Genomic DNA, 22,637 nt, shown 5'->3' on the forward strand with positions numbered 1-22,637 from the left:
TAGAGAATTCCATGAAGTGTATAGTCCACGGGGTTGCAAAGAATCAGACAAAATCTGATGACTGAACAACAACAACGAAGCTTCATCATTTGTCAAACAGAGATAACAACAGTATTTACTCGATGGTGTGCATGTTCAGTGGCTCATTTGTGTCCAACTCTTTGCAGCCCTGTGGACTGTAGCCCCCAAGACCCTCTATCCATGGAATTTTTCAGGCAAGAATACTGGAGTGGGTTGCCATTTCCTCCTCCAGGGGATCTTCCAGACCCAGGGATTGAACCCAGGTCTTCTGCATCTCCTACATTGGCTGGTGGGTTCTTTTCTGCTGAGCCACCTGGGAAACAATTCATTACATCACTGGGTTATCCTAAAGGCCTTGACTTAGAGTCTGGCACTTGGGAAATTCTCGCTGGTGATGTGACTATTCAGCCATCTATCATTATTGCTCATGTGATAATGGAATGGCCATGCTCACAAAGGAGAAAGAAGAGCCTTTCCAAGTCCAATTAAATCCTTTGCCACACATATCTTTTTAAAACTTCCTGACTTTGAAATGAACATCAAACATAATGACATTGATTATGGCCACCAGAAAAGATCGAGTTGCACCAATAAGTGATGAGGATCCTTCTCCCAGTTCCAGCATGCATGCGTTGTTTCCCCGGCATGACCCAGCACTTCTCAGTTGGGCTCAGAGAGGCTGAGTCACTCACCAGAGACAATACAGCAGCAGACTGAGACTCCGACCCAGGTCACTGAAAACACGGCTCCCTCCTGTGCCCATCTGACCTGTCCCTTGAGGGCAACAGAAAGATCTGGGCTCCCCTGGCCTGAGCTCCGGGGTCTGCCTCCCCTCATCCATGCTGGGCTGTGTCCATTCCCAAACTATGTGTTGTGGCCCCCAGCCCTGGGCTGTCATGTCCGGCTCCAGGCTCCCTGCAGGTGAGCCCCACGCCCACTAGCACACCTCTGAGCCCTGCCCATCTGGTCCCTGTGCCCGAATATCCTGATCTTAAGTGTGTTCTTGAGGCCGTCCCAGAACTGAGGTCCTGGAGCCCTGCTTCTTCGAAGCTCCCTGCACCAAGCCCAGTGAGGCTCTGCCCTGTGGCCTCATGACAAGTGTGGTGGGCTGAGTGGTGGCCCCAAAAGCCATCCATCCTTCTGCAGCCTGCAAAGCTGGCCTTATTCCAATGAAAGGCCTCGGCAGATTAAAGTAAGTTCCTGACTTCTGCACCAGATCACCCGGAACGCATGTGGACCCTAAATCCAATGATGGGTGTCCTTGGAAGAGAAGAGGGGGTGATCAGAGGCACAGAGCCACCCAGGGGAGAAGGTTTGTGCAGATGGACACAGAGGTCAGGGTGATGTGGCCACAAGCCCACGGAGGCCTGGGGTCCCCCAAGGGCTGGACCAGGCCAGAGGGACCCTCCACTGGAGCCTCTGGAGGAGCTCAGCCCTGCCCACACCTTGATCACAGGTTTCTGACTCCAGAACTGGGGGAGAATGAATTTGTGTTAAAGCTGTCCAGTCTGTGGCCAGTGGCTGCAGCTGCCCTTGGACACTGAGACTGAACTTGCCAGCTCCAAGGTGAGAATAGTGGCTGGACCTGCCCCACACCCCCTCACCCCCACCCCAACACACAATCTTGTCATGAGTTTAAATGAGTTAATACACACAGATGCCTGAATCAGGGACTGACACTTGGATCTCAGCCCCCTTCACTTCCTCCTCCTTGTCATCATCACCGTCATTGTTAGGGACCCTCATCCACTCGTTCGGTGGACACACGGTGCTCCTGCACAGCCCTGATGTGGGCAGCGAGGCCGGCAAGCTGGGAGGCTCCACACAGGACTCGCCCTGCCTGCTTCGGCCACATGGACACGGCCCGTGCAGTGACATGGAGGCCCCAGGAGAGGCTGGATCCTCCGGTCGTGGGAGGCACGGTGGCCTCAGCATCAGAGGTGGAGGGGTAAGCCAGGTTCATCCAGGGTGGTGCAGCTATTCACTCAAGGTGGGGGAAGAACCCCATGTGGCACCCGGTGTCCAGGAGCCTCCCCTTGCCCTGGCGGGCTGCGGGCACAGCCATGGATGACCAGGAGTCTGCATTTCACTAGGGGCCAAGGCTGGCACTGAGTGAATCCTCAGTGAGGATTTTTCCTTAAATACCATCCTAAGTGACTTCGGCTCCATTACTTTTTATGAAAAACCTACAACGATCCCAAGAACTTTGTACACTTCAAGGGTGGTGACTGGACGTGGAGCCCAGCACAGACCCAAGTCAGTCCTGCCCTGAGTCCCACAGGCCAGGCACATCATCCCCCTTCTGTGGCCTGGCTTTCTTCTGCCAGGACCCCCAGAATGGTGGAAAGGCAAGTGTGGCCTCAAGCTGAGGGACCCAGCGTGGGCTCCAAGCCCCCGGGGGTCCCCTTGGGAAGTCTGGTGGACCATAGTCCCCACTGCTATTGGGCAGCTCTGCCTCAGGGAATGTCGTGTTTCTTTGCTTTCTGTTGTGATGGGACACCTCAGTTATCTCAGGGCGATTGGGAAGTCTGCTGTTGTTACATGCTCCCACCTTAGATGGGGAAACATTATTGCTGCATTGACACTGCTCACTCGATACTGGGAATCTGTTAAACACAAATGGCAAGGGGAACAGAGAAAAACAGAAAAAGAAAAATGGAGAATTGCTGGGTTGCTTCAGGTCTCACCTGTGATTAAGAGTGTGTACAGCCTGCACGTGAACCTGGGTTCCCACACCTGCCAGCTACCAGGTGCCAGACCCTGATTTTAGACCCCCAGCTTCACTAAGAAGTCGTTGACAGATGCAGTTTGTGTGTATTTCAAGTCTACATTGTGATGACTTGATGCCCATAGACATCATGGAATGATTGCCCAACATACGCATTGCCTCACACAGTTAACTCTGTGTGTGTGTGTGTGTGTGTGTTTTTATGTTGTTCTTATAATCCATGAACACAATATAGATAGCTCTCCATTTTTTTAGATCTTCTTTAATTTATTTAGAAGTCTATAGTTTGCTGTAACTCCTATGCATGTTTAATTAGATATCTTGATATTTTCAGTGCCATTATAAATTTCTAATAGAGATAGAATTGACTTTTTTATATTCACTTGCTAAATCCATTTATTTCAAATCATTCTAATTGTATTTTTTTATGTATACACAATTATGTTTGCAAATAAATCCTTTTTTTCCCCTTTGCAACTGGGATAACCCTTTTCTTTTTCTCGCCTTATTGTATGGACTAAGATCTCCAGTACAGAGTACAGTGGTGAACAGAAGTAGTGAGAATAAGTATCCTAGTTTCTTTCCCATTATCAGAGGAAAAGCTTTCAGTATTTCACCATCAGATATGATATTAGCTTTTTAAAGATATTTTTATCAAAATATGTAAATTCTTCTCTGTTTACTAAGTTTTTTCTAAGTTATGAACTAAAATTATTACATTAAATTTTCTTAAGTTTATTTTCTGCAGATTTTGAAACAGGTGATTTTTCTTTTATGTGGTGATTTAACTTTTTTAAAATAATTTTGTGATTCTAAAACAACCCCAAACTGATCTGGATGTATTCTCCTTCTGTTGGACTTTATTTGTTAGTGTTTTATTTAGTATTATTTCATCTATACTCAGAGTCTGTAATTTTACTTTTTTGTACTTCTTCCTTGTTGGTTTTAGTATCAAGGTTATGCTAGACTTATAAAACAAGGTTGGAGAGGGTTCCTTCTTTACCCTGAGAGTTCCTGTGAGATTATTGTTTTCTTCCCTAGATTTTTGGAAGAACTGATTGGCAAAACCAGTTGGTTTCATTGTGGGGAGGCTTTTAATTTCAGATTTAATTTTTTTCCATGCAAATAAAATTTTCTGATTTTGTATGTCTTCTTGGGTCTATTTAAGTAAAGCATTTCCCCCTGCTAGGAATTTATTGAGGCCAGCAGACTCTCCAATTAGTAAGTGAACTGTGGTTCATAATATCTTTCTTATCTGCAAGATGTGTCGTCTCCTCTTTTAAAAACCCTTGATACTGGTGATTTGTGCTTTGTGTCTTTTTCTTAATCAGTCTCTCTAGGGGTTTATCAGGTTTATCGGTCCTTTCAAAGAGCCAACTTTTGGCTTTGTTTTTAAAAATTTCACATTTGCTTTCTGTTTCCTTATTTTCTGCTCCTTTTTTCCCGATCTGCCTTGTGTTTCATTTGCTTTGCCTTTTTCCTGGTTTCTCAGGATAGAGGCTTAATTGATTTTTAGCCTTCCTTCTTTTCCAGTATATGTGTTTAGGGCTTTAAGTTACCCTCTAAACACAGTTCGCTGTGTCCCACAAGTTTGAAAAAGCCAGATATTCATTATTTTTTATGGAAAAGTATTTTCTAATTTTCACTGTGTTTTTTAAAATTATTATTCATGAAATTCTTCAAGCAGTATGTCATTTAACTTCCCAGTGTGTAGGGAGGTTTTTCTAGTGACCCTTTTTTGAATTCTACCTTAATTTCATGGAAAGCCCATCTTAGTCTTTGTGGGCTACTGTTATAAATACCATAGACTAGCTGATAAACAACAGAAAGTTGATTCTTGTAGGCCTGGAGGCTGGGGAGTCCCAAGATCACCTGCAGGTGCCACGTCTGCTGAGGCCTGTTTCCTGGTTCCTAGACTGCCTGCTGCTCCTCCCTGTCCTTGCAGCTCGGGAGCCCATTTCCTCCTGACTTGTCCCCTCCCAGAGTGTCTGCCTCCTAGGATCATCACTACGTGTGGAGTGAAATTTGAGGGCACATAAACCGTCAGCCCGCTGCAGTCCCTAAGTATACCCTGCACTATTTCAGTCCTTTGAAATAATTAGAACTTTCCTAATGGCTCAATATATATTCTTTTTGTTATATGTTCCTTGGGCTCTTGAAAATAATATGTGTCAGTGGGAATGCAGTGTTCCGTGTGTATCAGTTAGATCAGGTTTGTCACTCATGTAATTCAGATTCCGGTAGCCACATTGAGTAAAGCAGAAGTAGGTGAAATTACCTGTAATATATTTTATTTTAGCACACCCAAAATATTATCATTTCAGTGTGTAACCAGCATGATAAAACCTAATGAAATAGTTCACGTTCTTTTTTTCATGTTAAGTCTTTAAAATCCAGTGTGTGTTTCATGCTTGCAGCACATCTCATTGTAGAGCTAGCCGCATTTCAGGTAATTCATGGCTGCAGGTGACTGTGTACCAGGGAGCCCAGTTCCACAAGAGATGTGTCTTTAATGTCTCCCATTGGGATTATGAACTTGGCTGTTACTCCTTTTCTATTTCTGTCAGTTTTTATGTATTGATATTTTGAGGTTATGTTATTAGGTACATTCAAATTTAGAATCCTCATCTTCTTACTAGACTGAACTTGTATCAGTATGAAATGCTCCATTTTATAGCTGACCAGTGCACTAAAGCACAGCCAAGAGGAGCTACCCCACTTCGGAGGTCAGGGGCAGAAGCCGGGAGGACCTCATGCCTGAAGGGCGGTGGCCAAGAGGAGTTATCCCACGTCCGAGGTCGGGGCAGTGGCCGAGAGTGCCAGGCTGTGACGGCGCAGGAATGGCCGAGAGGAGCTACCCAAGTCTGAGGTCAGGGGCGGCGGCTGGAAGGAGCTACCCCAAGTCCGAGGTTGGGGCGGTGGCCGGGAGGAGGTACCCCACACCCGAGGCCAGGGGTGGCAGCCGGGAGGACCAACACCACGTCCAAAGAGTAGTGGCTGTGCGGGTGCAGGCGGGCCTAGAGGAGCTATCCCATGTTGAAGGTCAGGAAGGGCAGAGGTGAGGAGATACCCCTCGTCCAAGGTAAGGAGCAACAGCTGCGCTTTGCTGGAACAGCCATGAAAAGATACCCCACGCCCAAGGTAAAAGAAACCCAAGTAAGATGGTAGGTGTTGAAAGAGGGCATCAGAGGGCAGACACACTGACACCATACAGAAAACTAGTCAATCTAATCACACTAGGACCACAGCCTTGTCTAACTCAATGAAACTAAGCCATGCCCGTGGGACAACCCAAGATGGGCGGGTCATGGTGGAGAGATCTGACAGAATGTGGTCCACTGGAGAAGGCAATGGAAAACCACTTCAGTATTCTTGCCTTGAGAACCCCATGAACAGTATGAAAAGGCAAAATGATAGGATACTGAAAGAGGAACTCCCCAGGTCAGTAGGTGCCCAATATGCTACTGGAGATCAGTGGAGAAATAACTCCACAAAAAATGAAGGGATGGAGCCAAAGCAAAAATAATACCCAGCTGTGGTTGTGACTGGTGACAGAAGCAAAGTCCAATGCTGTAAAGAGCAATATTGCATAGGAACCTGTAATGTCAGGTCCATGAATCAAGTCAAATTGGAAGTGGTCAAACAAGAGATGGCAAGACTGAATGTCGACATTCTAGGAATCAGCGAACTCAAATGGACTGGAATGGGTGAATTTAACTCCGATGACCATTATATCTACTACTGCTGGCAGGAATCCCTCAGAAGAAATGGAGTAGCCATCATGATCAACAAAAGAGTCTGAAATGCAGTACTTGGATGCAATCTCAAAAAACGACAGAATGATCTCCGTTTGTTTCCAAGGCAAACCATTCAGTATCACAGGAATCCAAGTCTATGCCCCAACCAGTAATGCTGAAGAAGCTGAAGTTGAATGGTTCTATGAAGACCTACTAGACCTTTTAGATCTAACACCCCAAAAAGATGTCCTTTTCATTATAGGGGACTGGAATGCAAAAGTAGGAAGTCAAGAAACACCTGGAGTAACAGGCAGATTTGGCCTTGGAATACAGAATGAAGCAGGGCAAAGACTCATAGAGTTTTGTCAAGAAAATGCACTGGTCATAGCAAACACTCTCTTCCAACAACACAAGAGAAGACTCTATACATGAACATCACCAGATGGTCAACACCGAAACCAGATTGATTATATTCTTTGCAGTCAAAGATGGAGAAGCTCTATACAGTCAACAAAAACAAGACCAAGAGCTGACTGTGGCTCTGATCATGAACTCCTTATTGCCAAATTCAGACTTAAATTGAAGAAAGTAGGGAAAACCACTAGAACATTCAGGTATGACCTAAATCAACCCCCTTATGATTATACAGTGGAAGTGAGAAATAGATTTAAGGGCCTAGATCTGTTAGATAGAGTGCCTGATGAACTATGGACAGAGGTTCGTGACATTGTACAGGAGATAGAGATCAAGACCATCCCCATGGAAAAGAAATGAAAAAAACAAAATGGCTGTCTGGGGAGGCCTTACAAATAGCTGTGAAAAGAAGAGAAGCGAAAAGCAAGGGAGAAAAGGAAAGATATAAGCATCTGAATGCAGAGTTCCAAAGAATAGCAAGAAGAGATAAGAAAGCCTTCCTCAGCGATCAATGCAAAGAAATAGAGGGAAACAACAGAATGGGAAAGACTAGAGATCTCTTCAAGAAAATTAGACCTACCAAGGGAATATTTCATGCAAAGATGGGCTCGATAAAGGACAGAAATGGTATAGACCTAACAAAAGCAGAAGATATTAAGAAGAGGTGGCAAGAATACACAGAAGAACTGTAAAAAAAAGGTCTTCACGACCCAGATAATCACGATGGTGTGATCACTGACCTAGAGCCAGACATCCTGGAATGTGAAGTCAAGTGGGCCTTAGAAAGCATCACTATAAACAAAGCTAGTGGAGGTGATGGAATTCCAGTTGAGCTATTTCAAATCCTGAAAAATGATGCTGTGAAAGTGCTGCACTCAATATGACAGCAAATTTGGGAAACTCAGCAGTGGCCACAGGATTGGAAAAGGTCAGTTTTCATTCCAATCCCAAAGAAAGGCAATGCCAAAGAATGCTCAAACTACCGCACAATTGCACTCATCTTACACACTAGTAAAGTAATGCTCAAAATTCTCCAAGCCAGGCTTCAGCAATATGTGAACCGTGAGCTTCCTGATGTTCAAGCTGGTTTTCGAAAAGACACAGGAACCAGAGATCAAATTGCCAACATCCACTGGATCATGGAAAAAGCAAGAGAGTTCCAGAAAAACGTCTATTTCTGCTTTACTGACTATGCCAAAGCCTTTGACTGTGTGGATCACAATAAACTGTGGAAAATTCTGAAAGAGATGGGAATACCAGACCACCTGACCTGATTCTTGAGAAATCTGTATGCAGGTCAGGAAGCAATAGTTAGAACTGGACATGGAATAACACACTGGTTCCACATAGGAAAAGGAGTACGTCAAGGCTGTATATTGTCACCCTGCTTATTTAACTTCTATGCAGAGTACATCATGAGAAACCCTGGACTGGAAGAAACACAAGCTGGAATCAAGATTGCCAGGAGAAATATCAATAACCTCAGATATGCAGATGACACCACCCTTATGGCAGAAAGTGAAGAGGAACTCAAAAGCCTCTTGATGAAAGAGAAAGAGGAGAGTGAAAAAGTTGGCTTAAAGCTCAACATTCAGAAAACAAAGATCATGGCATCTGGTCCCATCACTTCATGGGAAATAGATGGGGAAACACTGGAAACAGTGTCAGACTTTATTTTTTTGGGCTCCAAAATCACTGCAGATGATGACTGTAGCCATGAAATTAAAAGACACTTACTCCTTGGAAGGAAAGTTTTGTCCAACTGAGATAACATATTCAAAAGCAGAGACATTAATTTGCCAACAAAGGTCCATCTAGTCAAGGCTATGGTTTTTCCAGTGGTCATATATGGATGTGAGAGTTGGACTGTGAAGGAGGCTGAGTGCCGAAGAATTGATACTTTTGAACTGTGGTGTTGGAGAAGACTCTTGAGAGTCCCTTGGACTGCAAGGAGATCCAACCAGTCCATTGTGAAGGAGATCAGCCCTGGGATTTCTTTGGAAGGAATGATGCTGAAGCTGAAACTCCAGTACTTTGGCCACCTCATGCGACGAGTTGACTCATTGGAAAAGACTCTGATGCTGGGAGGTATTGTGGGCAAGAGGAGAAGGGGACGACAGAGGATGAGATATCTGGATGGCATCACTGACTCAATGGGCGTGAGTCTCAGTGAACTCCGGGAGTTGGTGATGGACAGGGAGGCCTGACGTGCTGCAATTCATGGGGTCGCAAAGAGTCGGACACGACTGAGCGACTGAACTGAACTGAACTGAATGCTTCTTTCTTTAGACACTATTTGACAGTGATATTGCCACATCAGTTTTCTGTCCTTGTTTGCTAGGGTATCTTTTACTTTAACTTGTCTAAAAGACCTTCCATCTTACCACGTACCTCTGTGAATTGTGTATAATTTTCATTGGAATCAGTTGGACACTTTATCTTTTAATAAGAGTATTTCCTCTGTTTGTAATGTTGATATTTCAGTGTGTAGACACCATGTTGCTGTGTGTTTTGTTTGTCCCACCTATTCTGTGTTCTTTTCTCTTGCCTTCTTTTAGAATTATGAAGTATTTTTCTAGTTCTGTGCTCCTCTGTCAGGTTATTGGGTGCACATTCACAGATACAGCATGTGTTTTACATTCAAGTCTAACTTAGTACTTTTACTGCCTCCCTGACACGACTGTTTCCTCCTTGTTACTGTTACCTTTAAATTGTTAGATATATTTTTGGGGTTAACATTATTGTTTTGTAGAGTTAATATTTACCCTCACAGTTACCTCATTGTTGGTCTTTACTTGTTTTTTATATTTCGGTCAGAGACTACTTTTCTTTTTCCCAAAGCACTGCCTTGATATTTTTTTTAGTTCATGTCTGTGGGTGATGAGTTGTCTCATTTCCATTTGCCCTAAAAGTCTTTATTTTGCTTTCACTTTCGAAGAGTGGGGGCCCCATTTATAGTTTTTAACAATGTAGTTTAACAACAGGCTCCTTCGATATATTCTATACTTTTTTCCTTCTTATATATATATTTTTTAACCTATCTATCCTTCAGTTCACTGATCCTCTCTGCAGCTACGTCCAATTTGATGTTAAGCCCAGAGACTGAGTTCTTAAATTCAGTCACTGTTATTTGAAAGTTCTAGAATCGGTTTTGATTCTCAGACGTTTTTCCTTTTGTCAAGTATATTTTTGAACTGGTGAAGTTTGCATCTGATACCTCTAGCATACCTCTGATGTGCTGATATACATCTGATACCTCTGGATCTGTTTCAGTTCTTTTTCTCTTTCCTGTTTGTTGTTACACCCTTTTTGCTTTTTTTGGTTGCATGTTGGACATTATCTATGGAAAACCCTAGAGTTTCTGGTGATGCTGTCTTCTCCAGAGGTTCCTCTGAGGCAGACCTCTAGTGGGGACAGAGCTGTCTGTTCACTCAGGGCCTGAGTGACTTGAGGCTGGGTTGTCCTTGTAAGCTGAGTCTCAGCAGCCTTCACCCACCTTCCCCCTGACCGCGGGGAGGAGCCCTCCAGCGTGTCCATCTGGAAGCCTGGGGTGCCTCCCGTGGCCTCCCCCGCCCCCTTCTCGCCCAGTCCTGAAGCCCACCATCTGTCTCCCGAGCACCATGAGGTGATTGATACTCAGCGCTCAGCCGGTTTGGGCAGAGTGTTGGGTATGTTTTCTGTGCCTCCCTTTTCTTGGGGAGCTTAGTCTCTAACATCCGGACTGACTTGTCAGGCCTGAGCTCGAATTTTTGTCTTCCCAGCCCAAGGAACCATCCAGAGCTGTGTTAGCCAGTACCCTCTACTTGACTTTTTCCCTGCCTTTTCTTCCCAGAGTCAGCTTTGTTCAGATGCCCCGAGGGAAGGAGTGGCCCTCTCAGTGTCCAGCTCCCTCACTGGGCTTTTTTGAAATCTTGGATTGTGGCTGCCTAAGGACCTCTTTTTAAAATGTATTTAGCTTCTGTAGCTCTTGGTAGGCTGACCCACAAGCTGCCTGCGTCTATAACTGCAAGTGGGGAAGCCCTCGGTGTCTTCTCTCATCTGAAGCCACATGTAAAATTCACAGTAATTATATTGATCATCTTTGATACCGGGGAAAACAAGAACCAGAGGTCCTCGCTTAGTACCCACGGTTGTGTTTCTGATCAGAATCCCCAGCTTCCCCGGGCTGTGTCAGCACCACTTGAACTTGGGAAGAAGGTGAAGCAAGTGGCCCATGCGGCCTGGGGACAGAGGAGCCGGTCTGCCCTCCTCTCCTGCCCCTGACGGCCCAGGGCAGGCCTTGCGATGACGGGCTGCTGGTAGTCGAGGAGAAGGCTGAAGAGCCAGGGGTTGTGTGAACTGTATTCTGTGACGTGGTCACGTGTGTGTTTTCTTTTTCAGTTTGAAAAAATGACTGCTTTTAGTCTTCCCTCCAGTTTGACTTTAAGGTTGAAAATGAAGATTTTATTCTTAAAGTTGAGCACAGTGATTTTACAGTCTTTTTGAAAGCAACAGTTGAGGTTTTAAAAAGACATCTCAGAGAACTCCAGCAGATAAAGCGAAACAAAAAGAGAATGTGTTCAGGGTGAACTGCGGGCGGGACCCAAAACTGTACTCTGTCCCTCCCAGAGTCCGTAATTGCTGAGAGGGGTGGATATAGGGCCCCAAGCACCCTGGGGACCGAGGTCCTCAAGTGACAGCTGAGGTCCCGGCTGAGCCAGGAGCAGTGTGGCCTGTGCCCTGGTGAGTGGAGAGCTGCGAGGCTGGGAGTGGGGCCAGGAGAGGAGGTGGGAGACTCGGGCGCGGAGGGAGGGGCAGCACCTGGCGGGGTCTGGGAGGCGCTGGCTGTCGCGGCTCGAGGCAGGGACACCCCTGAACCTCCACCGTGCAGCTCCCCCAGAGGCAGAGTTGTCTGGCATCCCAGGGTCGAAGTTAAAAGGGCGAGTTCGCAGCAGATTGACGAAACTCCTGTACCCACTGTGGGTTCATTTTAAGTGCCTGGAGCGAGGTTGGTCAAGCCCTTGCTGAGCTCGAGTGAGGGAGTCAGTCAGGGAGGACCGAGCTCAGGGTGAGAGTGAGGGGCAGCTAGCGCGCTGAGTCCTCCTCACCTGAGTGGGTTCTGGGGACACCCTTGAGTTCAGGGGTGCCCTTTCAGTAGCCTCACTGGAGGCTTGTTTGGGGGGTGAAGGAGGCAGAAGCCCACTTAGAAGACGTGCTCATTCCTAGTGGTGGTGCTTTCTGAAGCAGTTTATACTATTTGGTTCGACTGTGAACCAGTATCCTTGCAGGGTTATGTTTGACGGTGGGCCTGAGCTGTGGGCACGGCTTTCCTTCTCCCACACACCACACTCACCTGACATCTTTTTGGCAGCCCCTCCCCCCTCTCTGCACCCCTGATGGTGGGCTTGAGCCCAGCCCCCCTGTTACCATGGAGCCCTTGTGACTGAGTGGGTTCCAGGTTCCGGGCTCCTGGGAGACATGCTGGAGGCAGAGCCTTCGTGCCATTTCTTCTAGAGACAGCAGTGCTGATGGTCATAGTGTGAAAGCGGTGTGTGTGAGAGTGGTGTGTGAGAGCGTTGTGTGCGAGAGTGGTGTGTGAGAGTGGTGTCTGAGAGCGGTGTGTGTGAGAGCAGTGGTCGTAGTGTGAATAGTGGTGGTCGTAGTGTGAGATCGGTGGTGATAGCTCCGGTGCTGAGCTATCTAACCGTGAAACAGCAGTTGCCCCCGAGTGGGGGACTGCCCCCATCCGCGAGGATGGGTCGCAGAAGGGCCCGCCTATGGGCACTTTTCCAGTGCTGCAACCCCAAGGCAAAGGCCAAGACAAGGAAGACCTCGGCCTCGGCCCAAGTTCTGGAAGCGGAGTGGACTGACGTGAGAGCAGCCAGGGGCTGGGCCCGTCGGATTGGCCCTTACCCGGTGAAGCACTGGGGCTGTGTTTCATTTTGTTAGCATGGTTGTGGGCCCTGCCGGGGGTCCCTGCCAGCCAGGGCGTTTTGCCCTTCTGGGCAGGATCGACCCCAGCAGGTTGACCTTGTAGGTGGTTGTGCAGGTGCTGCGTGGAGGATGGCCGGGGGCCCCACCAGAAGGGAAACGCTGGCTGGAGGAGTCACTGGGGCACGTGGATTGAGCTATAGAGTCAGTCCTTGAAGCAGAAAGGCTAAGCCCCTTAACGTCTCCCTTCTTCCAAAGAAGGGATACACTGGCTGGAGGAGTCTCTGGGGCATGTGGATTGAGCTATAGAGTCAGTCCTTGAAGCAGAAAGGCTAAGCCCCTTATCATCTCCCATCTTACAAAGCACAGAACAGTGTGTCCAGTATTTTAATGATGGCTACCTACTGCTTACATGTATAACATACACCCTCATAGCTTCACATGTCTACTACATGCCTCTTACAAGTGTTGGGCAGTGTTCTAGGTGCTTAATACTCAGTGTGTAGTAGGGGATATGCAGCCCAGGACTTTTTTTTTTTATGTGAGGAAAAAAATAGAAGAATGAAAGATGCCGTGTGGTTCAGTTTGAGCAAGTTCACCACGTGGATGGCACCGCGTGCACGAAAATTGTGATAAAATACATAAAACATGAATTTAACCTTTTAACCAGTTTGTTGAATGACTGGGTGACTTCAGTGGAGTCAGGCTAACAGATGGCTGTGGGGTGCCATCAGCCTTTTTCCCAGAGGAACACTCCAAAGCCTGGTGGCCTTGTAGATCTTCCCTTTCTTCTGCCCTCTCCCCAGTGGTTCTAGGTCACTGGTCTGTGTGTCGTTTAAGAACCTCTTTGTCCACTTTGTTGTTAGGTTTATGTTTAGGAAAGTTTCTCAGACTTCCCTGGGTCTTGAGAAGGCAGGCTTGGATTCCGGGTTCTCCCCTGCCGCATGCCTGCCAGGTCAAGGTGGAGGCTAAAGGCCGGTCTGAGTTGTGGTGGTCTGTGTGGTCTTGGGGTCAGCGGACCCCTCTTCTCCGGAGGGGCAGGGAGACCCTCTGTGTGGAGCCTGGAGAGACTTGACAGGGTCAGTCTTCAGTCTCGCTCTCTTTTTAATTTGTGTTTGCATTTAGTTACTTACTCATTTAACTGTTTTCTAGGAGTTGGCATCCCCTACGGAAGAACTCAGTGCATGCCGAGAGCAGCTTCTAGCAAGAGAAAAAGAGATAGCCGAAATGAGAGCCGAAAGGAACAACACCAGGGTCAGTAGGGGGATTCTCACGTGTTGACAGTTGCCCCGCGGGGGTCACCACTGGGTTCCGTGTTGCTGTCTTTAAACTCTGTCTGGTTTTCAAGTCATTTTTCACATCTTCCCACTGAGCAGACCGGGGTGGATCCGATCGGGGTTCTCATACTTTGCTTCAAATTTATGATGAGAGCTAATATAATTTTAGTACATTTGAGGGGGGAGTTCTCTTAACTTACATTTTTGTCCATGCTACAGTGTGTGTGAGGTCTTAGTTCCCCGAACAGGGATTAAAACTCAGGACCCCTGCAGAAGTGTGGAGTCTTAACTACTAGGCCACTGGGGAAGTCCACTCTAACTTTAGACTGAACTGGCGGGATTCCAACTTGCCTTAGCATGGTTTTGGTGTTAGCGTGAGGCTGAGAGGAGTTATCGGCCCTGAATTCAAGTATGAGGTTGAAGGTGCTCCTTTGGCCCTGCCCTGCAGCTGCTGCTGGAACACCTGGAATGCCTGATTTCCCAATATGTGCCATCGCTCCGGATGACGATGGGCAAGCAGCAGGCGCGGTCCCCAGCTGGCATGAAGAGCGAGGTGGAGGTGCTCAAGGCACTGAAATCACTGTTTGAGCACCACAAGGCCCTGGACGAGAAGGTACCAGCCACCCGGCCGTCCTGGATTTGTACACTTGCTGCCTTGTTAGGTGGATGATGCATGTATTTATGTAACTAGTTGACTTTTGAGCTTCTTGAATTCTTGTAAATACATTTTTTCTGTAAGAAGTCAGAATTTTATATGGTTAAAAAGTGTTGCCTGTGTACATGCTCAGTCATGTCCAAGTCTTTGCGACCCTGTGGACTATAGCCCACCACGCTCCTCTCTCCCTGGGACTTCCCAGGCAAGAATACTGGAGTGGGTGGCCATCTTCTACTCCAGGGGATCTTCCCGACCCAAGGATCGAACCTGCCCTCTTGCATTGGCAGGCGGATTCTTTACCACTGATCCACCTGGGAAGCCCCAGGTAAAAAGTATTAGTTGGCATAAATGTCTCAAGATTTATTATATTCTGTATATCAATTTGCAACTAAAAACTAGGTAATAGAATTAGTTTAGGAACATTTTTTTTCCTCTCTAACTTAGAATTTAAAGCTGTTAATAAGCAGATCTTCTTGACATTAAGGTCAATGAGATGCATTAAATGTCTTCTGTTACAGCAGCCGTGTATTGGGGTGAGTGTACACTAAGAAGTGCACTAAAGTATATACACACTTCAACACACAGTGACTCGGCCCCTTTTATTTCAGTTGAGAGTGATTACGAGGAGCACTTGAAAGGTGTAGTTTGTCAGAAGAAGAATTAGGTGCCACACACAAAGAGAGGAGTTTGATCAGTCATCGTGTAATTTCAGTGAAGGGTTTGTCATTTGTATCCTTTCATTTAAAAAAAGTATGAAGGCTGTAGTGGACGTCAGATGTTATTTATCTTTCTGATTGAGGACCCTCCCACTTGGGTTATTTTAATGACTAGTAAACTAGACTTGTGGCTCAGAGCTGCAGGATCTCTTAAGTACCCCTTTGTCCAGTAGAAGACAAATTCTGACTCTGATCACCTGGTTCTCTTTGGGATGGATAGCATCACCATGTATTTTCTTTTTATGCTGTATTTTCAGTTTTGAGTTGAGTTTTTCCAAATGGAGTTTTGCTGTCTTTACTAATTTCTTTATTCTGATTCAAACTTTTGGTTTTAGCTGATGATTCTTAAAGAGAAGAAAAACCGGAAAAGATACTGATGGATGGGGTGCTTGATGTAAATCCCAAGCAAGAAAACATGCCAAGTGCCAATGGAAAGGCAAGTCCTCGGTCTCACTCTCTGTCTGGTTCTCGTCTTACCATCCAGTCTGTGCGGGGCTGTTGGGACCTGTCACCAAAGCACCATGTAGTTCTGTGTGACTGTGAGGGTCGTGTGAGCTCCAGAGCACAGAAGGCAGTTTTGACCTCACCGATTGCCCGGAAGTGCTGTGTTCCCTCCCTCCCAAAACAAGGCTGTCTAAGGCTTCCTTTCCCCCTTAGAGAACCCGCGACGGCTCTCTGGCTCGGGTGATCCAGCTCCAGGAAATCATAAACAACCAGTTGCGAGATCAGAGCCAGATGAAGGAGCTCCTGGCAGCCCTCTCTGCGCAGGTGACAGAGCTGGAGGAGGACTTGGACATGGCCAGGAAGGATCTCCTCAGGTCCGAGGAAGTAAACGTGAAACTACAGCGGGACGTCCGAGAAGTGAGTGACGGTGGACGTGTCTGTCGTCCTGAGGTGGAATGTGGGTCCCTTGTTCTCCCGGTGGTCTCAGCCTTGGGATGGCTGCGTGAGCAAGAGCAGAGCTCTGGCGAGACCACGACTGGTGGCCTCCCTGCCTCTGCGTCAAGGTCTCGGGGTAGAAGAGGCCTGGTCCAGACGGTCCATTGCAGTGGACCAACATAAGGGCAGCCCTAGCGCTGTGCTGCACCCTGGGTGTGGACTGCTCATTTCTACAAGTTCTAGGGGGCCTAGTGTGTTCCTTTTTAAAAATTCATTCATCCGTTCATTCATTGATTTGAGTATAGTTGCTTTACACTGCTGTGTCAATTTCTGCTGTACAGCAAAGTGAATCAATCATATATATATATATATGTACACACACATATCTCCTTCTTTTTTAGATTTCCTACCCATTAACTTCACCACAGAGCACTGAGTAGAGCTCCCTGTGCTGTACAGTAGGCCCTTACTCACTGTTGACTTTATGCACAGTATCAGTAGTGTATGTGTCAACCCCAGTCTCCCAGTTCATCCCCCTACCTGCCTGTTGAATGTATTCCCGATGATGCTGAAATTTCCTTCTGATTCACTCAGGCGAGTCTGGTGACGTCTGTGGAGCCCGTTCTCTCGGAGAGATGGGAGCATGCTGTGTGGGCTCTGCTGAGGCAGCTTGCCTGGCCATCTTCTCTAGTTTTCTGAGGTTCTGCTCCTTGAAGGGATGTGTGACAGTGACACCGGCGGTCAGACAAGACGAGTGGCCTTTGCTCACCCTCAGATCCTCAGGCCCGTGCTGTGTAACCATGTAGAATCATGATGTTTCTGGTGGTCATGTCTGCGGGTGTCATGATTTATGAGAAACTACCTAACAGTCATTGTGAAAACAGAAGAGTGCTGGGAGCTCAGGCCTCCTCCTGTGAGCCTCAGCTTTCCTTTGTACACAGGCAGACAGTGCCCACCCTGCCCCACCCCTCTACCGTGAGACTGTCTCAGAGAGAACCCCTCCAACATGTGTTCCAGCAGGTGTACTTGTTTAGTAGCTTGGTGTGAGTAATTCTGTGTGAGAACTCAAAACAGAAGTATTTGCACATATTTGTATAACCTGTTCACATTACTCTGGCAATAGGAGGAGATTAGGTGGCAGAGTTTAATATGTAGAGAATTCTGGAAAAAGCGTTTTTAAGACCTTTCACTTTTAATGTTAGGACAACACTGGTTACTTAGTGACTACGGAGGGACCTGAAATGGATTTTGAGCTGGCAGACGGGAGTTGCACCAGCAGCAAGTTCTGGTCCTGGTGTGAGCATTTCAGACATGTGGTGTAACTCTGCTTTAGAAGAACTAGGCTTGAGCAGGCTGCTTCCAGTTGTGTTACACTTTGACTTCTGTTTCCACTCACTGATATTCTTACTTTAATTTTGAGGAAATTGCATGAGATTTTTTCCAACTTTTACCCGAGGAAATGAGCCTCAGAGCTCCCTATTGGATCTGTTGAAGGTCCCTCCGTGTTCTGGGTCAAGCCCACCTGTATGGTGTAGGAGACAGAGGTCCTCATTTCATGCCAGATCCCTTCCCTCCTGGAATTCTTGCAATGACAGGGTAGTTTAGTGTACTTTTTGTTTGCTGTTTGGGTTTATTATGTAGAAAAGAAGCCTGGTAAATCGAGTGGCCAGACAGACATTAAGACAGATGGGTGCCATCGTGGCAAATGTGACATTTGAGGTAGGCGCGTTTTTGCTCACGTCTAAGAAAACTGCCATGTCTAGGAGTTTAATTTTGAGGATGCTAATTTTATGTTTGATTTGAAAGTTAGGATTTAGTCCAGCATTTTTACTCTTAAGTGTGCTGGAGTATTCCACGATAATGACTTACTTTTCTCCTCTGTAATGCCCGGTGTAGGCCATGGCCCAGAAGGAGGATGTGGAGAAGAGAATCACGACACTTGAGAAACGCTACCTCGCCGCACAGCGCGAAGCCTCCTCTGTGCATGACCTTGATGATAAACCTGAAAAGGAAATCGCAAATAAGGATTCTCTGCATCGACAGGTAATGGCCTTTACTGACCTGTGTCTGACTTTTATAGTAGTGAATACTGAAGAAGGAAGGTAAAGACCTTTTCATGTGACTCCCATGTTGGAAATCAAGTCCCAGTGTAAAGTTCTTATGACCCGAAAATACTGTGTTCAAAAGTGTGGATGTACATCATGATAAATCAACTGTACTGAAAGGAAATCCAATGTTTAAAAATTGAGGGTGACTGCAACTTACAGGTTTGAATGATTTGGGATTTGGTTTAACCATGTTGTGGAATTCCACTCCTGACGCTTTTGTTTTACTTGAATCTGTTGGCTTGTTAGCATTTTTCCTGAAAGAGCAGAGAGCAGCAGGGAACTTCATGGCAGCTGGCTGCCTGTTGGGAACTGGGGTCAAAAGGCAGGGTTAGAGCTCCAGTCTGATTAGGGTTGGTACTTCCTATGGTTGGGTGAGCTTTACTCGCTCCTGTTCCCATGTCATCTCAGATAATCAGGACTTACCCAGGAAAACCAAATCTGGCTTCTCCAAAACAAAGTGAGTCAATCTGGTGTGTGACAAAGTGTATCATTGGCCCCACCACAAAAATAGAATACTAGAAAGCCATTGAAATTTATGATGTGGAATGCTAATTAAGAACATTACAATATACAAAATAATGGCTGTAAAAGGCAGATCAGAAAATACCACGTACCATATGCTTTTGTTTTCTGAGGGTTTTAAAGCATATCATATTGTTTATGTATGTACATAGAGTAATACATACAGAGAAAACATAAGAAAGCTGCTTAGAAACAAATGCTAACCTCTCAGGAACCCGAGCGTATAGATAATTTAATTTTTTTTCCTTTTCAAAAAAGAATCTGTCTAAATGTTCTACATTGAAAGTTTTTCAGAGTAAGAAGATCTGTTAAAAGAATAATCGTGCATTTACAAATATTAGTTGACTGGCATTTCACCAGGCACACTCTGATCAGATCTTTGTTTCAGAGGAGATGAAAGCCATGTTTTGGCTTACAAGCCCGTGGCCATCTGCGGTCGGTAGGGTTCCCTTCAAATGATGATTCTGGTGATGTTTTAAGAAGGGTCAGTACTGAACCCTTATTCCCTTAACTTGTCAATAAGAATGAATACACTTCTACAGATAACTGATCTTCTTTAATATATAAGAACTTTTTTTTTTTAAGACTTCTTTGGGGACATTTAGGAAAAGCAAATACTCTGGCAGGAGGTGTTCTGCCCACTGAGACCAAGCCCAGGAACACTGAGAGAAAAATTACCGTGACGCAGCTCGCGAAACAGAACTAATCCAGTAGAGACGTGCATTTAGGTTTTGTCTCAGCTTACTAAAAACAGCAGAGGCTACACCACTTGGCCTGTTTGGATGCTCTGCTGTCCCTTTGTAGGAGGAGGATGAAAACCGACCATTGCAGGAGCACCTGGAGCTGGAGGAGCAGAAGCTGCAGCAGACGCTGCTGAGGGCGGAGACGCTGCCTGAAGTGGAGGCTGAGCTGGCTCAGCTGGTGGCCGCGCTCTCCAAGGTGCTGCTCTGGGTCCCTGGGGGGCGGGCGGGGGAGGGTCTGTTCCATGCTGTCCCGCCGTGCCCCTCCCCGTGCTGCTCAGTCCACAAAGGAGCGCAGACGCGGGGGGCGTGCTGCCCGGCTGCGATGGGAGCGCGCCCTGAGTGTCAGACAGTCCCCGCTCCCGTGTCATCGTTCCGTTAATTTCCCTCCAGTTTTGTCCCGTGTTCTGTGTGTCCCCAGGATACTTCAGCTCCGAGTCACTGCTGCTCAGAGTTCAGTCAGCAACTCAAAGCCTAGCAGGATAGAGAGCTAGAAAAATCCCATTCTCGTTTAAGAGATGGCCAAAATAGCTCTGTAATGAACAGAGTTTTAAGTCTTTATTCATACATTGTTGAGTAAGTCACAGCGGGGCACGGTGCAGACCCGGGGCCCCACTCCCAGCTTGCAGTCCCCGGGAGCCCGCGGCTGAGAGGCGTCCCGGAGACGTGGCGCTGCTGGGGGCATGGTCCCCATAGCCAGCCAGCCACCTCGTCCCTCTGATGGGAAAGGTGTGGCCCCGCACTGTAGGTGGGTACTGGCTGGGCATGGAGAGGTGGGCCCGTGCGGGCGCGGCTGTCCGGAGCGTTGCCCGGAGCTCAGTGAGCGGCTGAGGGGCCGGCCAGTCGCGGGAGGCCGGTGGTGTCGGGTGCTCGCAAACCCAACCAGAGCAGGGTCACTAACAGCCGCCAGGGGGCACCCTTCTGCCTGTGATCTTCCTCTCAAGGGTTGGTTTCTTCTCTCCCCTGACATCTCTGCTGTCTGTCCTGGGTCGTCCTTGTAGTCTGAACTTTGGTCTTCCGGAAGCTCTGTCACTAAGGAGGCTAAACTGTTGGAACTTATCTCCCAGCTTAGGAAGGTAGAACGTGTGTTCTTGTGAGTCCCGTGCTTGCCACTGCCCTGCCCGCGCTGGCTCAGCACAGACAGTCTGAGGAGGGGGTGCAGCGGCCGCGGGTGTGGGGCCCGGGGCGGGGACGAGCACGTCTCCTCTCACGAGCCGGTCACCAGCACCCTCCGTCACCCACGTGTCACACGCGAAGCCGCGCTGGCTGCTTGAGCAGGCGTGCGGGCGTGCCCCCCACGAACCCGGAGCCAGTGGTCTGCGCAGAGCATAGCCCGCTTGCGTCAGGACAGGGTCGTTGCGAGAGGAGCTGACGCTGTTCTTGGCCGACAGGTGGAAGAGAGACACCTTAACATCAGAGAGAGGCTGCGCCAGATGCAGGCCCAACTGGAGGAGAAGAACAAGGAGCTGCTGTGGGTGCGTGTGCTGATGGGGAGGCCGCGTCTGGGCCAGAGATGCGGCTTGGGCAGGGGCCGCTGCTCCCGTCTTTGCCATCGAGTGTGTGTGTGTAGCCCTGTCTGCTGATCCAGGCACCCAACCTCGGGAGCAGGGCCAGATGTGGTCGCCCGTAGGTGGTGGGCAGGGGGTCCCCACGTTCAAAGAGGCTGCTTGTTGCTCTGAACAGCCAGGCTGGGGAGCTGCTCAGGATACAGTTGGACCTTACCAGTGCCCCTCAGACAAACCCGAGGATGCCAGCCCGAGGCTCATTGGTGCCCAGGTGTGGAGGTGTTTGCCTCGGACGTGTCGCTGGAGTCCCACATGCCCGACTGCTGGTCCAGACATGGTGTGTGTGTGTGGGATGGCTGCTCCTAGGCAGGAGGAGAACCGTAGTTCCGTTGTGACAGAAGGCCCGTCAGGAATGGGCGATGGTGGGGGCTCGCATCAGAGAGTCCTGAGAGAGGTTTCCCAGAAGGGTTGGCCACACGGTGATACAGACCATTCAGGAAATGGAGTGGGGATCCCAGGTCCAGCCTCAAGTGTCAGTACTGTCCCCACCATACCTGTGTTCTTGGGGCTGACTGCAGAGCCTCACACGCGGGCTCCCAGGGGGCTGTGGTTCTGACTCCCATCATGAGACCTGCAGTGAGGCTCCCTCCCTGCTGAGGCAGAGAGGTCAAGTTCTCCCAATCAGGGATGCACTTCCTTACTTTCAGAACTGCTACTCAGAGGCTGTTGAGATTGGGATACACACAGAGCCAATCTCAAATAGATCATTCTTTTGTCTTCTCTCCATTTTCTTTTATACAGTAGGTCCTAAAACAGCTTTTTAAACCTTGAAATTGATGCTCATTTTATAAAACACAGACTTGCCAACTTTGTTATTACATTTAAAAATTGCTTGAGGTAATTATTTCCAGTTTTTTTTTTTTTTTTACAGTTATGCTTATAGTTTATTTTCAAAAGCACTTTACAAGAAAATATAAGTATGGCTTCCAATAGGAATGTTACACCTGGACTTGGTACCAAGCTCAGATTTTAGTTTTGCAAGGAAAAATAGGGTTTCAGGTTAAACAACAATTTGTAACCAAAACTTTAATCCCAAGGATTCTCACAAAACATATTACAAATGACAGCATGGAAAAAGAATCTTGCACAGTAACTCAGTTCAGCTCTACAATGTACCCTTAAAGTGGCAGGACATTTGTTATCTTGAGTAGTCTCATATTTCCAAATAAAGAACGTTACAAAGAGCTGTGTATTCATATACAGCAATCACAGAAGGAACTTACAACCTAAAGCAAAGGTAAACTAACTTCCTTGAAACTTCTTAGATTCTACACCAACTGGACAACCTTTTGTCCAGTGTGAAGACTAGTGGGATTTTTAAACCTCTAGTCTAGTTTAAGGGTACAGCTTTAATTTTTCCAGCTG

The 22,637-nt window shown here is 47.3% G+C and overlaps 1 protein-coding gene across 1 annotated transcript; it reads left to right on the forward strand.

The window, feature by feature from the left end:
- Positions 1 to 16,119: 16,119 nt before the first annotated feature.
- On the forward strand, positions 16,120 to 22,581 carry LOC138991425 (liprin-alpha-1-like). The gene is made up of 5 exons (XM_070385582.1): positions 16,120 to 16,319; positions 18,234 to 18,380; positions 19,772 to 19,906; positions 21,099 to 21,182; positions 22,570 to 22,581. The coding sequence occupies exons 1-5, from the start codon at positions 16,194 to 16,196 to the stop codon at positions 22,579 to 22,581; spliced, it is 504 nt and encodes a 167-aa protein (XP_070241683.1). The 5' UTR covers positions 16,120 to 16,193.
- The last annotated feature ends 56 nt before the right edge of the window (positions 22,582 to 22,637 follow it).

Source organism: Bos mutus, chromosome 17 (genome assembly GCF_027580195.1).
Source record: "Bos mutus isolate GX-2022 chromosome 17, NWIPB_WYAK_1.1, whole genome shotgun sequence".
Lineage (NCBI taxonomy): Eukaryota > Metazoa > Chordata > Mammalia > Artiodactyla > Bovidae > Bos > Bos mutus.

Coding starts and splice junctions, on each gene's coding strand:
- LOC138991425 (XM_070385582.1), top strand. CDS start 16,194: ATGAAGGAGCTCCTGGCAGCCCTCTCTGCGCAGGTGACAGAGCTGGAG. Junction 18,381..19,771: donor AGGATTCTCTGCATCGACAG/GTAATGGCCTTT, acceptor GTCCCTTTGTAG/GAGGAGGATGAAAACCGACC. Junction 19,907..21,098: donor TGGTGGCCGCGCTCTCCAAG/GTGCTGCTCTGG, acceptor CTTGGCCGACAG/GTGGAAGAGAGACACCTTAA.